The 17,001-nt window shown below is 39.1% G+C and overlaps 1 protein-coding gene across 1 annotated transcript; it reads right to left on the reverse strand.

The window, feature by feature from the left end:
- Positions 1–212: 212 nt before the first annotated feature.
- On the reverse strand, positions 213–13,340 carry LOC116267030 (uncharacterized). The gene is made up of 3 exons (XM_031648578.1): positions 13,272–13,340; positions 956–3,013; positions 213–812 (listed from the first exon to the last, which is right to left on the reverse strand). The coding sequence occupies exons 1-3, from the start codon at positions 13,338–13,340 to the stop codon at positions 213–215; spliced, it is 2,727 nt and encodes a 908-aa protein (XP_031504438.1).
- Between the last annotated feature and the right edge of the window lie 3,661 nt (positions 13,341–17,001).

The following is a 17,001-nucleotide window of genomic DNA, read 5'->3' on the forward strand; positions in this document are numbered from 1 at the left end:
GAGTACAGCGGGATGCTGCCCGGGTTCGCCTGCACGGAGGATAGGAGGAGCCGTAAGGTGTCGTCCTCCCTCTGAGCCGCTCGAATACGGTCCCATAGGCGTGTAGTAGGGGCTGACATGGTGAAAAACGCCTCAGGAGCTCGTGAAAGTGCGTCGGCCGCGGAGTTGTCCACTCCTCTCTTGTACTCAATCGAAAAATCATAACACAAGAGTCAGGCTATCCACCTCTGCTGAGTGGGGGTGGATATACGCTGAGCTAACAAGTACTTGAGGCTGACGTGGTCAGTCCTCACCACAAAGCGCTGTCCAAGGAAGTAGGGCCTCCACTTCTCGACGGCTACGACTATGGCCAACATCTCCCTCTCGTACGTAGAAAACTGGTTGGCGCGTCGGTTGAGGGCCTTGCTGATGTAGGTAATGGGGTGCCTATCCTGACTCAGTACTGCCCCAATCCCAGCCTCGCAGGCATCTGTCTCCACCACGAATGTCTTGGAGAAGTCTGGCATGGATAGCACGGGAGCGGTGGTCATGGCCACCTTGAGCTGCTCAAACGCCCCTCTAGCGTCCTCGGTCCACTCCCAACCACCCTTCTGGAGCAAGCGGGTGAGGGGAGAAGCTATGTGCCCGTAACGTCGGATGAACCGACGGTATAGGCCAATCCAACATTGCCTCAATCTTTGCAGGTCGGCCTTGACCCCCTCGGCCGTGACTATGTGTTCCAGATAGGCGACCTCAGACTGACCAAAACTGCACTTGGTATGCTTCGCATACAACTGGTGCTCCCTGAGCAACTCTAGCACGGTCTGAGGTGTCTGATGTGGTCCTCAAGAGTGGCGCTGTAAATGAGGTCATCGTCAAAGAAAACTAGGACCCCTTTGCGAAGGTGGGCTCAGAAGATGTCGTTCATGCACCGCTGGAAGGTGGCCGGTGCATTGGTCAGGCCGAACGGCATCACCAAAAACTCGAAGTGTCCGTCGTGGGTGCGGAATGCCGTCTTGAGAATATCCTCAGACGCCATTCGAATCTGGAAGTAACCGGACCGTAGATCAATCTTCGAGAAGTATCGGGCACCCGAGAGCTCGTCAATCACGGGTATAGGATGCTTGTCCTTGAGCGTGGCCTCGTTGAGGGCTCGGTAATCCACGCAAAACCGCCACGAACCGTCGTGCTTCTTCACTAGGAGCACCGGAGAAGAAAAGGCACTCGAAGAGGGTCGGATGAGTCCCTCTCGTAACATGTCTCGAACCTGCTTCTCTAACTCGCTCTTCTGAGCATGGGCATACCGGTAAGGCCTAACGCAAACTGCTGTGGTGCCCGGGACAAGTTGAATATGGTGGTCGTGAGCCCGTGGCGGGGGCAGCCCTTTGGGCTCTCGGAAAACGTCCGTGAACTCCTCCAAAAGAAGAGAAACGGGCTGCGGCGTCTCTCCTTGGACGGCTGGCTGCTCATCCACGCATGACAAAAGGAGGTAGGCCGGCTCTTGGGCCTGCAGTGCTCGGAGGGCCTCCTTGGGCTGGACCGGTCCGTCTAGAGCCCTCAAAATGGCATGTTGCCCGTCAGCACGGAGAAACTTTAAGGTCATTTCTTTGAAGTTGAATGTGATCTCGTCAAGCGTCTTGATCCACTGAACCCCAAGAATGATGTCTGTGCCACACTGAGCTAGAACAAAAAGGTCTACCCGAAAGTCCGTGTCCTGAATCCTGATACTGACGTCTTCACACACCTCGCGGCAAGGAATACGGACACCGTCCCCTACCATGACCTCAAAAGGAGGGTAAGCCTTGAGCTTACAACCCGAAGATATGGCTACCGGCCGACTAATGAAGTTGTGTGTCGCACCGGTATCTACAAGGACCAGCACCCTTACGTCTCCAACTGTCCCTTCAATCCTCATAGAATTAGGCGTAGGGGCTCGAGAGATAGAGAAATATGCATGTGGAACTAATGCCTGTCGGTCGATGGGCTCTCCCTTGTCGGCGTCGACATGCTCGGGTGGAGCGTCCCCTCTAGGGCTATCGACGGTCTCCTCATCCTCTAGCACGTGATACATCATGTTTGCCCGACACTTATGTCCTCTCACGTACTTCTCATGGCAATAGAAGCACATGCCCTGTTTGATCCTCTCCTCACGCTCTTGTGGTGTGATGATTTTAACCCGTGGAGGAAGTGGCTTGCGCGGGGAGCTGGCCGGCGAATATCGGTCGGGCATGCGAGGCCTCGGCTGGGGTAGCCGTGAAGGTGAAAGCGAGGGCCGGCCTCGGCTAGGCGCGCCCGGGCTGGCTGGCCGATGGTACGCGGCCAGCCGGCAGATCTTCTCCTCAATCTTATTCGCCCTCTTATAACACTCTTTCAATCGTTGAGGGCGGTCCGTCATCAATTCCAGCTTGATGTCCTCACGGAGGCCTCCAATAAAACTCGAAATAAGGGCTCCCTCGGGCCAAGCGTGCACCATGCTAGACAAATCCTCAAATCGGGCTTGGTAGTCCTTAACGGAGCCCGTTTGATACAAAGCCTTGAGCTCAATCTCGTAGTCATGAAACGCGGACTCTCCAAAGCGATCAAGGACTTCTTGGACCAACTCTTCCCATGGAGGCTCGGGTAGCCCCCTATAGTTCCAGTTGTACCACCTCATGGCTTCTCCTTCGAAGTGACATACGGCTATCGACACCCATAGATCTCGTGGCACTTGCTGGCATAGAAAATATTGGTGGGTCTTGTAGGTCCACTCTTGTGCGTCTTGCCCACCAAACTTGAGGAAATCCAAACGCATCCATGGTATAGCGCGAAACCACTCTTCGCGCAGGTCATCCCTAAAGGGATTCAAGTTGACGCGCCCGTAGAGTGGCTGGCGTCGGTGACCGTGGTGAGGAGGAGCCTCCCGTGGTGAATCAAGTCCAGCAAACTCAGCGGGGTAATCCTGCATTGGTTCGGGTGGAGCGCCTGGTCCGAATCGAGGAGGAAGCTCGTCGAAGGCCCTAACATTCTGCCGCCACCTCTCTGCCCGCGTCTCGCCCTGTCAATCCATTGAAAGCTATATTTGTGTCATCTTCAAAACTTAATATTTTCATATCTCTTTCTCCTATTAAATCTCTTTGTATAGTTTCATAATTTCTATATTTTTTAAATCTCTGACTAAGTTTAGCTACTAAAAAGAATTTTTATTGAGGGTGCCATTTGAGTGGAATGACGCATTGTCCCTTTTTTTTTAGTAAAAAGGGGGGACATCCAATTTCGATAAAGCAAACAATATATACTACAATTATAACCGCTTAAGATAGCTTATGTTGGATATCGAGTCGAGTACATATTTGACCCCTATTGTGAATTAGAGAGCATCCTAGCATGTTATCATAGTGACCATGATTTTTATATATTGGACTCCAAAAGAGTTAGAGATTTATCTAGTTTGTCTTTATACTTTGAACATATTAATATCTAATATAGAGGGTTGACATCCATTGAAAGTTATATTTGTTTTTTCTTCAAAAACTTAGCTTCTTTACAACTCTTTTGCCAATTATTCCTTTTGTATATCCTATTTCTGGATTTTTTAAATCTTTAACTAATTTTTGCTATTAAAATGATTATTTATTGAGGGTATTGTTCGAATGGAATGACGTCTTGTCCCATTTTTTTTAGTAAAAAGGAGGGCTATCTGATTTTAGTAAATCAAACAATATATACTACAATTATAACTAATTAGGACAGCTTATGTGCGGTATCAAGTTAAGTACCTCCTCGACCCAATTGTATATTAGTGAGCATCCTAGCAAGATATCATAATAATTATTTTTCTTTTGTATATTAGACTCTAGATAGGTCATAGCTTTATCTAGATTGTCATTATATTGTGAAAATATTAATATCTAATATAGAGGGTTGACATCCATTGAAAGCTATATTTGTGTCATCTTCAAAACTTAGCATTTTTATATCTCTTTATCCAATTAAATCCATTTGTATGGTTTCCTATTTTCTAAATTTTTTAAACCTCCAACTAATTTTAGCAACTAAACGACTTTTTATTGAGGGTGCCGTTCGAATGGAATGACACATTGTCCCATTTTTTTAGTAAAATGAAAGAACAACCGATTTTGGTAAATCAAACGATGTATATAACAATTATAACTACTTATGACAACTTATGTGAGGTATTGAGTCAAGTACCTCCTCAACCCAGATTGTGTATTAATGAACATCCTACCTTGATATCATAATAGTTAAGTTTCTTTTGTATATTGGACTATAGGTGGGTTAGAGATTTATCTAGATTGTTTTTATACAGTGAACATATTAGAATCTAATATAGAGGGTGGACATCCATTGAAAGATATATTTGTTCATCTTCAAAACTAGCATTTTCATTTCTTTTTCTCCAATTAAATTCCCTTCAATAGTTTCATATTTTCTAATCATTTAAATATCCAACTAATTTTAACCGCTCAAATGACTTTTTATTGAGGGTGCCATTCGAGTGGAATGACGCCTTGTCCCCCATTTTAGTAAAAAGGAGGGCTTGTCCAATTTTAGTAAATAAAAAAAATGTATAATACAATTGTAATTATTTAGGACCACTTATGTAGGTACCAAATCGAGTACCTCCTCGACCCAAATTCTGCATTACTGAGCAACCAAGCATAATATCATAGTGATTATGTTTCTTTTAAATTTTAGAATCCAGATGGGGTGATTATGTTTCTTTTAAATTTTAGAATCCAGATGGGTTAGATATTTATGTAGATTGTCGTTATACTATTAACATATTAATATTTAATATAGAGGGTTGATATCCTTTGAAAGCTATATTTGTATCATCTTTAAAACTTAGCATTTTGATATCTCTTTCTCCAATTAATTCCCTTTGAATAGTTTCCTATTTTCTGATTTTTTAAATCTCTAATTAGTTTTAGCTACTAAAACGACTTTATATTGAGGGTGCTGTTCGAGTGGAATGACACCTTGTCCCCTTTTTCCAGTAAAAAGGAAGGCCATTTGATTTTGGTAAATCAAAGGACGTATACTACAATTATAACTGTTTAGGACAGCTTATGTACGGTGTTGTTTAGGACAGCTTATGTACGGTATCGAGTCAAGTAATTTCTTGACCCCAATTGTGTATTAGTGTGCCGTCTTCAAAACTTAGCATTTTCTTATCTCTTTGTCCAATTAAATATCTTTGTATTGTTTCCTATTTTCTGGATTTTTTAAATCTCTAACTAATTTTATGTACTAAAACTAATTTTTATTGAGGGTGCCATTTAAGTGAAATGACGTATCGTCCCTTTTTTTCAGTAAAATGGAGGGCCATCCGATTTTAGTAAATCAAACGATGTATACTGCAATTATAACTACTTAGGACATCTTATATGTTGTATCGAGTTGAGTATCTTCTTGATCCCAATTGCTTATTAATTAACATCGTAGCATGATATAATGATTGTGTTTTTTTTGTATATTAGACTTCACATAGGTTAGAGATTTATCTAGATTATCGTTATACTATGAACATATTAATATCTAATATAGAGGGTTGACATCCATTGAAAGCTATATTTGTGTCATCTTCAAAGCATGACATTTTCATCTCTTTTTCCAATTAAATCCCTTTGTATGGTTCCTAATTTTGGATTTTTTTAAATCTCCAACTAATTTGGGCTACAAAAACGACCTTTAATTGAAGGTGCCATTTGAATGGAATGGCGCCTTGTCCCCTTTTTTCAGTAAAAAGGATGGCCATTTTGGTAATTCAAACAATTGGCCAACTCACATCATACAAAATCAATATATATATATATATATATATATATATATATAAATAATATAATATAATATAATATAATAAAAAGCTTAAAGAGTATATATGCAGATCCCCACATGCTTGAATCATACGTATTATCATACGGATACAAATGTTATAGTGCTCACCTCAACTAACTACTAGATTGGTTTCATCTTATTTTTAACTTAGAATACTGCATGACGTGAGACAGGCTAAGATGGACCCACTGGCTCTCTTCAACGCGCAATATAAACTCTACTCTGGCTTTATCGATCAATAATATGTAAAATTCATGATGGATTCAAGGACGAAATTGTCAGCACAAGCAAATGTCTCATATGAATATCATGTTTGAAAATGCATTATTTATTACTTGCTTGGGTTTCAAGGCCTAAAGCTTGTGGTAAGTCCTGCAGCCTTACTAAAAAAGTAGTTTCGTTTATATTAATTATCATTTATTAATATTTTTATTGCAATTCCATCGGGCCCAGAAAAATGGGCTTGGCCTGGCCTGGCCCGTTTTATTTCCAAGGAGGGCTGAGCCACAGTTATTTCAGCCCATAAGCCCAAATCCATGGCCCGGACCTGTTTCTGGCGGGGTGCTTGGTATATGTTGGGCACCTGGCTTCATGCACACCCTTAATATTGATTGATTTTACAGAGAATAGATTGATTTTTTTTGTCTCTTTCTTTAATTGTTTCTTCAGGACGTATGATTTAATTCCTCAGTATGCTCAAGTGAACGCATCCCATCGCTCAAAACAAGGCCCAAAGGCTTGAGTTGTGTCATTGTCAATGATAGCAATGGTGTACCCTTCAACTTAGATGTTGTGTCTTACCACCTTAAGACACATGAACGTAGTGCACACGGGAATCAATAGAGATTTGCCTTTATACAGGCTCCGAGCTCAACCATCAACGCTATGTCCCTTGAGGCTTCATTACTCAGTCTGCTGGTTCAACCTTTTTTCTTAGAAAACTTCGATCTCTTATTGTGGAGTGGGCATGGGTGCCCTAATGGACTTTTTGTCTATGTTTTCCTCCAATATTTTGGAGGATTGATGGTCATACATAAGTAAGAGCAAAAAGTAGAAATTGGAAAAATAAGCTTTTAAGAAAACAAAAATGTTCTCTCATAAAACTATGGATGTCAGTGGATCAAATTTGAATCCCATAATACCCTTAACCATATCCACTTTTTCAGATGTTCACATATTCAGATTCAAATTTAGATTTGAATACAAACAAAGAGATGTCATATTCAAATTTGAATCTGATTTTTATATTCATATCCAATTCGAATCCGAATTTTGAACAGAATTTTGCCAATTTTTAAAATGTAAGAGCAATAAATATAAGATATATGTTTAAAAATATACTTGATTTCAATATGCATATGAATCGGACTGGATATTTATGTATCTGAATCTGAATCTGAATCCAAATCCGCTCGGATGTCATTTCTTAAATCTAAATCTGATATTATTTCTTAATCGGATATTTTTTTTTCCATGTCGGTTTTTTCGGATTAGTTCGATGGATATCCGATCCCAATTGGATATACTGACGGCCCTTCATAAAACGGTTGAACTCCGGCCCATGTTAGACATAGAAGGGACTCCTCAGAGAACCGTATACGAGATAAAACTCAAGCGAAAACACCCCAATACAGGTTTTGGTTGCAATGTGTAATAGAAAAGAAAGATTTGAAACCTTTTACAGACTCCATTACCAATAAGTTATAGTTATTATAGTAGTTATATGAAGTCATTGTGTGGTATATTTAGAAAATGAATTGTTTTTTACAGATTAATGAAAATGAATAAGCTTCAATTCATTAGAAATGAAAATGAATTTCATTCGTTTTTATGGAGAACCTGAGGAAAAATAAAAATGAGAAATATTCATCATTGTTATACTTATAATATAAGAGCATGATATGCCTACACCACATCAAGAAATAAGAAATATAATATAAATAAGTAAGTGGGCTTCTGTTAGATGAATCTTGAGATAGGACGTGACCCACACAAAACAAACTATGCGATTCGATCACAATCAATTCTTATTTCGAATAAGTAGTTGGAGTTATTGATAAATTGACAATTACAATTCTAATTAATCAATGAATTCTTTATATTCTACATTCATAAGAGTACACCTATGTTTCCTTTACGAATATCATATTTTTTGGGCATTTCTGATGATATCAAGTGTTATTCCTATTTTGGCATTTATAATTTCCTGGGTTTCAGCCCCAATTAGTGAAGGACCAGAGAGGCTCTCTAGTTATGAATCAAAAATAAAACCAATAGCAGTAACAATGAAAATGGCTCCTTGTTTAGTAAGACTATATGAACTACATATTACTGACGTCCCTACATAAAACGGTTGAACTCCATTCCATGTTAGTCATAGAAGAAACTTGTACAGCTGGTTTTTTCAATGAAAAAGTACACAGTGCATGGTTAATAGCTTTCACTCAAAACATTTTTTGTTTTAATAATAACTTGAATTGAGAGAAGGAGTGTGGCAGAGTCACAAATATCTAGCTATAGGCAATCCCTTTAAAAAAAATAAATAGCTGAGGGGCACTAATATGCAAATAAGAAAATGAGGTAGCGGGATATGACTACCTAAGCAGTTTGTGTGGGTCCATTTAGCTAGGCAACTGCCCACACAAGCCTACATGCGCCTCCACCTTTGAGTGAATGAAAGAGAGAATCAAGGTTCTCACTCTAACTTGGAATCGCATCACGTAAAGAAAGGGCAAAAGAAAATGAAGCTCACATTGACTTCACTTGCTTTTCTGCTATTCTTATGAACTTTCATGCAAATCTTAGCTCTAGACGGGTTTCTTCCACTCTCGAATGCCTATTCGTATGCTAAAAAACAACTTATTTAGTACTTTAGTATGATAGAAAAATGGAGAAAAGTTATAGTAGATTAAACTAGATAGGGATTACTGACGGTCTCTAATGCTATACCTGCAAAGCTTTTTGTACCACCACACATGTGAGGAAGTTTCTTTGTACAAATTTTCTATGGCCCTATTTGGATGACATGCCCTCGAAACCTGGTTTTCCTGTTTGGATGCCAACACAAAACCAGGTTTTTTTTTTTTTTAAACCTGGTTTTTGTTTGGATGCCAAAAACCAATGGTGGAGCTACATGGTGGTTAGTATGGGCAGTTGCCCACACTAGCCTCACAAACTTTACTTATTTATATGTTAATAATTTAATACATTTGGTTGTTTAAATGTATAGGTGCATTAAGATTATTAAACTAGTGCCCCCACCAGCCAAAATTTCAGGCTCCGCTAGTGCCAAAAACCTGGTTGTTCAATCGACTACTGATGCATTAGCCATGCATGGCGCATGTTCCTAACGGCAGAAGACAGCGAAGGTCAGATAATTGTTAGCAGAAACACAAGTTCGCTGTTGTGCTCTTTTGTTGCCCATGTCGCAATGTTTTTTCTTAGACTTCATACTATCCTTCATAGGAACAATGTTGCGTTGCGATGCTTGACATCAACATTGGCTATCATAAAACTGAAGTACAATGAACAAGTTCACAATTTCCACATCATCTAATCAGTATAAAGAATACGCACAACATGGTACAAAATATACAAAAAACTGAATAATGATCTCGATGGTCCTTATGATGGATCTTATATCTTCTAACAAGTCTTCTAGTAGTTGATGTTTTTGTTGGCACTTAATACTTGTCTTTCATGTTAAAAACCACACATGCAAGATAGAAAACAGATCTCAGACTCAAAAAAGAAGTAACCGAAGGGATAAACAAAGTGATCACCTGTACTTCACTTGAACTAATATGTAAAGATCAGAAGTTAAAATAATAAATCAATAAAACTGTGTACTTCACTTGTAGGATGATTTGCTACTAAGGTGGTCAGGGTGCCAAAAGACATTAAAACAAAATATTACAGTACCATACAAGATAAGTGAGCACCTAGATATCATCCATGCCCACAAGGCTACGTTCAGAATCCAAGAAGACCTAACAAAAGGTTACATCAACAGAACGTAGTTACGATCACCAGCTCTGATGATAAAAGCAGAACTATATAAATGTCAATGCTGAATGAAAGGCGAAACCTACCATGATTAAACGAGCTGCTTTTGCATTTTCAACTGCTAGCCATTGTCCTTCTTCAGAAGAAAAAAGCCATTCAATGAGTCCCCGTCTGAGGGCAATCATGTTAGGCATCAGTCCTACGTCTCAGACAAACAACTCTACATCGCAAAAAACACTTGCGTATAGGCTTAAGGGATTTGGGTTTGCCTGCTGTAACCAAAACTTGGATTCACCAAAACCACGGAGCCAGAAAATTCGGGACACCAAATATAAAATTTTAAATTTTAAGGGGCACCAACATGTAAGTGAAACAAATTACTCAAAAAACTCTTAATACAAAAATTTTAAAAAATTTAGGTAGTTGCCCACACCTCCCTCACCCCTGAGCCCAAAGGAGGTTTTTTTGGCTCAATAACCTTGTTTTGGGTGTCACGCAAACAGGCCGTATGCATGTTTTTTTTAACATAATTTTGTTTCTACGTCAAAACATGCAGCCAATCAGTTGTCGCATTTATACATTTGTTACATATTTCATTGTAATAAGAAACATATAACTTATTTTAGCATCAATATCAATAAAAGTATACTTACCTTCGCAGTTCAATTCAAACAAACAAATGCATAGGCATCTATCGCCCCATGCAAATTCCTCAACTCTTCAAGTATTTCCTGCAACTCATACATAAACTTCATAGCATGTCAGTAATGCAAGACGCAAAATCAATGTCACGACATTTACTTTCCTATACGCGAGCCCAAATATCATCTTAGTGGTCGTTTCATGGGTAGAACAGACGATGGAACAGCGCTTGTTCCGTCTGCAGCAATCTGACACAAACATTGGACGGAAGACAAGCCTGGCAGGCTGTACGGTGAACACAGGGTATATATATCGGCTCCGTTCCAGCATACAATGCTCCAGTAAATGGCTTGTGTAGTCGGTGCAAAATAAAAGATGCTATATCTTTGATAGATAAGATGGTGGATCTTGGATTGCAGCTTAATATTATCAGTTACACGACGATTATAGATGCACTTTGAGAGAAGTAAGGTGCAAAGCTTTCTGTTGCCATTGTCGGCTGCTTGCTAGTGAGGGGCTGCAGACCTAATTATGACATTTACCTCCTTAATGAAGGGATTCTTCAAGAAAGGAAATGTTCATAATGCAACTGTGATGTGGAATCAAATGCTAAAGGAAGGGTGTGAACCCAATACAGTTGCATACAATACCATGATATATGGTCTTTGTCTCAACCGGAAGTTGCTTAGAGCTATATCAGTTTTCAATAAGATGGCAAAAAGCGTGCATCTACCAAATGTCAGGAGTTGCGGTATTCTTTTAGATGGGTTTGCAAATGCTGGTAATTTGGAGGGTGCTTCAAATGTTTACTGAATGATATATTGGGAAACACTGATGCAAAAATAAATATCGGATACATTATTATTTTATATGAGCTACTGCTGCATTATTTTCCAAATGCTTTCTTCAAATTTCCTCTTTTAAATATCTGTCTTTCAAGAAAACATCTGGAGGAAGTTGAAGGAGTAAGAGAACTACTAAGTAGGGCCTGGAAAAGAACAGCCCATTTTTTGTGTCATGCTCTGTAACGATTGCACTCGGCTGAATAATGAGCATTGGGGTTCACATTGCTACCTTTTCTCCAGATAATGTCGTACTAACAGAGAACAGCTTTCCTTTTTCCTTCTTCGTCGTCTGTTACAGTCCACTTGAAGTTTGCACTTGATTGATTATCTTATATTGACAGGAACATCATTTTTTGACGGGGCTATTTCTCTTTTAGTTTGTGCAAGGCAGGCATATGAGTATGGATCAGCGCAGCCTTCAGTATCTGCGATACTAAACACGATAATATGCAAGTTGTGGCTTCAATTCTTAAAGCAAGGTGCGGTTTATGAGCACTGAATATATTATTCATTTTGACTGACAGGATAAATCCAAATTGCAGCCCCCCATCATGAATTTTACTCTCTCTCTCTCTCTCTCTCTCTCTCTCTCTCTCTCTCTCTCTCTCTCTCTCTCTCTATCTATATATATATATATATATATATATATGTATATATATATATATATATGTATATATATATATCTCACATTTGATCCCTACCAAAAAACAAAATGTTTCTCTCTCTCTCTCTCTCTCTCTCTCTCTATATATATATATATATATATATATATATATATATATATATATATATATATATATATATATATATATATATATCACATTTGATCCCTACCAAAAACCAAACAAAATGGTGAAAATAGTAAACAAACGGTGGCCGGAACGAACATAACTTACAAAACAAATAGATGGAAAACAAACGATGGACAGAAAGGACATAGTGTTCCTTTTCTAAAACCACCAAACAATGGACAGAAAAACCACAGAAGAACAAACGAACAATGATGTGATGGATAAAAAGTCCTGTCTTTATAAATTTGACCAAACAAACTGTAAATATATCTTTTTATCATCCTCCCTTCTTGCCATACTCAAACCATGAGTGAGCCCTCGCCCTTTTCCTTTCTCTATCGTTCAGTTGGCACAAATCGAGTTAAAAGATATACAATTATTTTATAATAGACACTTTTCCTCTAACCCCTCATTTTTCAATGCCGAAAGTAGAAATCTCTGCTCCCATTTTAGTTTGAAATTTTTCACAACGGATATCCTTGAGAGAGACAAGCTGTACATTATATATCTATAAATAAATTTCTTTGAAGGCATTCCTCCGCCCGCCTAATGTATCAGAGTTCTAGAATCCTAGATATGTGTGAATTCTTTGACTTTGGCCATCCCAATATGTGGAAGGTATGCTTTTCTATATGTATTTGCATTAGGTATTTCAAACAGGTAGCAACAATGCAACTATTTTCTGAAAGACTCTTGAAAGGACGGGCGGCTGATCATTTAATAGACAATGTAGGTTCCAACTCTCTAACTTGGAATTGCATCACGTAAAAAAAATGCCAAAAAAAAAATGAAGCTCACAATGACTTGTTTTTCTACTATTCTTATGATTCTTCATAAAAATCTTATCTCTAGATAGTTCTCTTCTACTCTCGAATGCCGATTCATATATTAAAAAACAACATTTTTTGTATATTAATATGTTAGAAAAGGGACAAAAGTTACAGTAAATTAAGCTTTATAAGCGATTATTCACTGTAACTACAGCCACACATGAAAGGATTCTTGTACTCATTGTGCACAATTTTCTACATGTTTTTCACTTAACTTGTTTTTATGTTGAAACATGCAGCCAATTAGTTATCATATTTGTAGATTTGCTACATATTTAACTATAATTAATAAGAAATTTATATAGCGTATTTTAGCATCAATATCGTAAACATATACATACCTTTCCTGCTTTAGACAACCAATAACAAGCAAAAGCGTGCCGCTGATGTGCAAGTGCATAGGCATCCATCGGCCATACGACTCCTCAACCTCAAGTGTTTGCTGTAATTAAAGAAATTTTGTCGCATGTCAGTTATAAAAGACAAAATTTTATTCTTAAAGGAAAAATCAATGTCACAACATTTGCCTGCCTATCTGCGAACTCAAATATCTGACTCCTGTCCAAAATACGCATGTATAAAGTATAAACAAAGAATTAAAGGACAAAACAAGATTGTGAAAAAATTTAGCAGTCTAAAATAGACACTTCTTTATAAAAAAATCGAAAATATCTCAACCCTTCTTTTCTACTTTGGTGTATACTTGTGTATGCACACTACTTTACACGCGTTCTCCCAATGTTGGTACCAAAATGGCACTGTGTTCATGTGAGAGAGAGAGAGAGAGAGTGTGTGTGTAACTGCAAATCTCAGTTGCTGAGAAAATCAAAGAGGTGAGAGTGCAATTCTCAGTTCAAGGAAAAATCTTTGTTGCAGCCAAAACCAAATAGTTGCAGACATATCAGTTGCCTTCTGAACTCTCTCTTTTTCTTTTGCACATGCACAGTGCATGCAAAGGTTTGCATTTTGGTACGCACTGCGTTGATATGTAATGGGGCGGTCATATTTCGAGGCACTGAATCAGACATTGTACCCGAGGGAATGAGGAGTTGGGTAAGGGCAGACATATCAGTTGCCTTCTGAACTCTCTCTTTTTCTTTTGCACATGCACAGTGCATGCAAAGGTTTGCATGTTGGTACGCACTGCGTTGGTATGTAATGGGGCGGTCATATTTCGAGGCACTGAATCAGACATTGTACCCGAGGGAATGAGGAGTTGGGTAAGGGCTTCAGCCTTTTTTCGAGTGGTAAGTTAAACTCCACTCCCATAAACCTACAGCAAGTTGGGGAGTTCATTATGAACAAGTAGTATGTGATTTGATTGCTCAGCACATCGTTGACAGCTCATTCATTACTCATTTCCTTTATCCACCACCAGGGGCTGAGCCAGGATTTTTTCTAGGGTCGGGCCAAGAGGAACGACGAGGAGCGACCGGTCGGGCCAAACTAAAAAAAATAGATTTTTTCAATGTAAAAAAAAAAAATTCCTGGGCTCACCTGGGCCATGGCCCGGGTGGGCCCCCCCTCCCTCCGCCCCTGTCCACCACTACCACAGCCAAAACCAAATAGTTGCAGGCCTAAAAGTTGCTTTTTGAACTCTTTCTCCTCTCTCTCCCTCTCTTGCAACCGGCCACATCCTCAGTTTGATTCTTAAAAGGTGTTATCTTCATGGTATTGAAGAGAAGTATTGATCTTGATATTAAAGGTACTATTGTGAGGTCAAGTGGATCAATTCTTGTCACCCCCTCTTTTCCTTTTTTTCTCTCTTTCTCTTTTGCACATGCAAAGTACCAAAGTAGGCCCTTGCAAATGTGCCATTTTAGTACATGTACATTATAGGGCAGCATTTAGAGGTACCAAAGTAGCCTTTTAAAAAGTGTCATGTTGGTATCTACATATTCTTGGGCGGTATCTATAGGTATTAAAGTAGGTTTTGTACTTTAAAAGATGAAGGGTTGAGTGAGACTTTATCAATACTAGGACATCACAATGAGTATTTCAAGATTCGAACACGAGTCTCCAAAGATAAAAACAAAAAGGCAGTAACAAAAAAATTGATAAAAGTCCTTGAGCCGTAGGGTTGTGGAATATAGAAGGTTTTTTCAGAAACAGTAGGAGAACTTCGTTCTCATTCAAGCAATACAAAAGGCAAACATTTGTTTTTTCCTTCACACTCAAGGTACTACAAGATTTATGAAGACCAGTGGTGCGGCAGCCATGGGTAGCAAAGTTCTCATTCGAGCAATACAAGAGGCAAACATCTGTCTTTTCCTTCACACAAGGCACTACAAGATTTATGAGGTTTAGTGGTGTGGCCGCCATGGGATGCAAAGTTCTCATTCCAGCAATAGAGGCAAACATCCGTCTTCTCCTTCACACTCAAGGCACTACAAGATTTATGAGGTTCAGTGGTGTGGCGGCCATGGGGTGCCACTGCCATTGAGAAAAATCCTTGAGCAATCAGGGTTGTAGAATATAGAAGGTTTTTTTAGAAACTGTGTGCCAAACTTGTCCCCATCAAACAATACAAGATTCCTTCACACTCACTGCAAATTTATGGGGTTCAGTGGGGTGGCGACCTTGGGCTGCCATTGAAAACTTCCCTTTTATGGCGCTGGCCAAGGGGTATCATATTAAAAACTTGTTTTTGGCGTTTAGCAACAGGTTTATGGAGTACCAATAAATTTTTACACTGTTGGCATTCTATGAAACAAACAGAAGAGAAAAACAATTTAGAGCACCCCAAAACGCCATTGAAAACGGGAAAAATTTTTTTTCTCCCCCTTCCTCTCGTTTTCGTGGGCTTCATTCTTGCCTGAAGATCCTTTGAGAGAAAACGGAACTTCCAGAACAAAGTTCTAAATATAACGGGATGACTTTATGTTACGTGAAAAAGACATCCACCAGACCACTATTCTTCAGAATAAAAAAAAAATCCAATTATTTGAATGTTTCGGGGCTGTTTTGCTACTGCTGCTGGATCGTATCTGTGCAGAAATGGAGTCATCATATGCTTCTCCAGAACTTGTGCCTCCGGTTGCTTGTCCCTCATCTTGCTTTAAACCCAAGAGTGAATGTCGAAGAGATCCAGATCCAGTTCTCTTATTTATTATTTTGTCTTGTTCTTGCTGTAACACATTTTGGTTCTCCAACTGTGACAAAAGAGAAATCAACTGGATGTTCTTCAATAGTTGAACCATTGATGCATGTCAACTTCTTTGTACATTGAGTGGCATGGATAGTTGTCGTTTTTTTTAAGGGTGAGTGGTTTATTCCACCCCTCCTCCCTACTTTGCCCATCCCCTCATAGGGTTCAGAGAGCTTACTTAACGACCTTTTACGATCCAGAAGCTGAGCACAGGAACATGATACCATGGGATTTGAACTTCAAACCCCTTTGAAGTACACTGTTTTGTCGCCCAGTGTGCTATTCCGGCCCCTTGAGGTAAAATTTGGGCACCATATTCTCGGTAGTTCATGAAGAAGGATGAATCGATCAGATGTGTGAATGGATCTTCCTGTTCTAAACTGACTTCATGAGGAATTTCTGAGGTTCAGACTTGTTATATGCTTCCACTTTAGCTGTGGTTCTCTTGAATTGCATATGCCAACTTTCTCTCTGCTTTCCTTGAAGGTAGAAATTGCAATTGCTTGACTGTGTGAGTATCCAAGAGTGATCAATCAATTAGATGTGTGACATGGCTTATGCAATATTATGAATAGAACTACTAGAGCATTTCAAGGTTATGTCTTGATACCCACTTTCTTCTAACTATATTGTCATGAATAAATGAAGCATAGTCACAAAAATATGTATTGTCATGTAGTCACAAAAATATGTTTTCTTTGAAAAAAAAAGAACACGAAAAATAAGCCTGCTGAATAAAACGGCAAAAAAAAACCCTGTTTTATGAGAAAACGGCAAAACGAAAATGTATTCACGCTAATGTAGAAGGAAAGGAGGTCAGGTCGAGGCCTTTTAGGTGTTTTCCTCGCATTTTTTTAATTTCCAACTGCTTGTTTTCATTTTTTATTCTTATTTTTTATATTGTATTTTTTCTCATTTATTTC

Source organism: Nymphaea colorata, chromosome 13, assembly GCF_008831285.2.
Source record: "Nymphaea colorata isolate Beijing-Zhang1983 chromosome 13, ASM883128v2, whole genome shotgun sequence".
Taxonomy (NCBI): domain Eukaryota; kingdom Viridiplantae; phylum Streptophyta; class Magnoliopsida; order Nymphaeales; family Nymphaeaceae; genus Nymphaea; species Nymphaea colorata.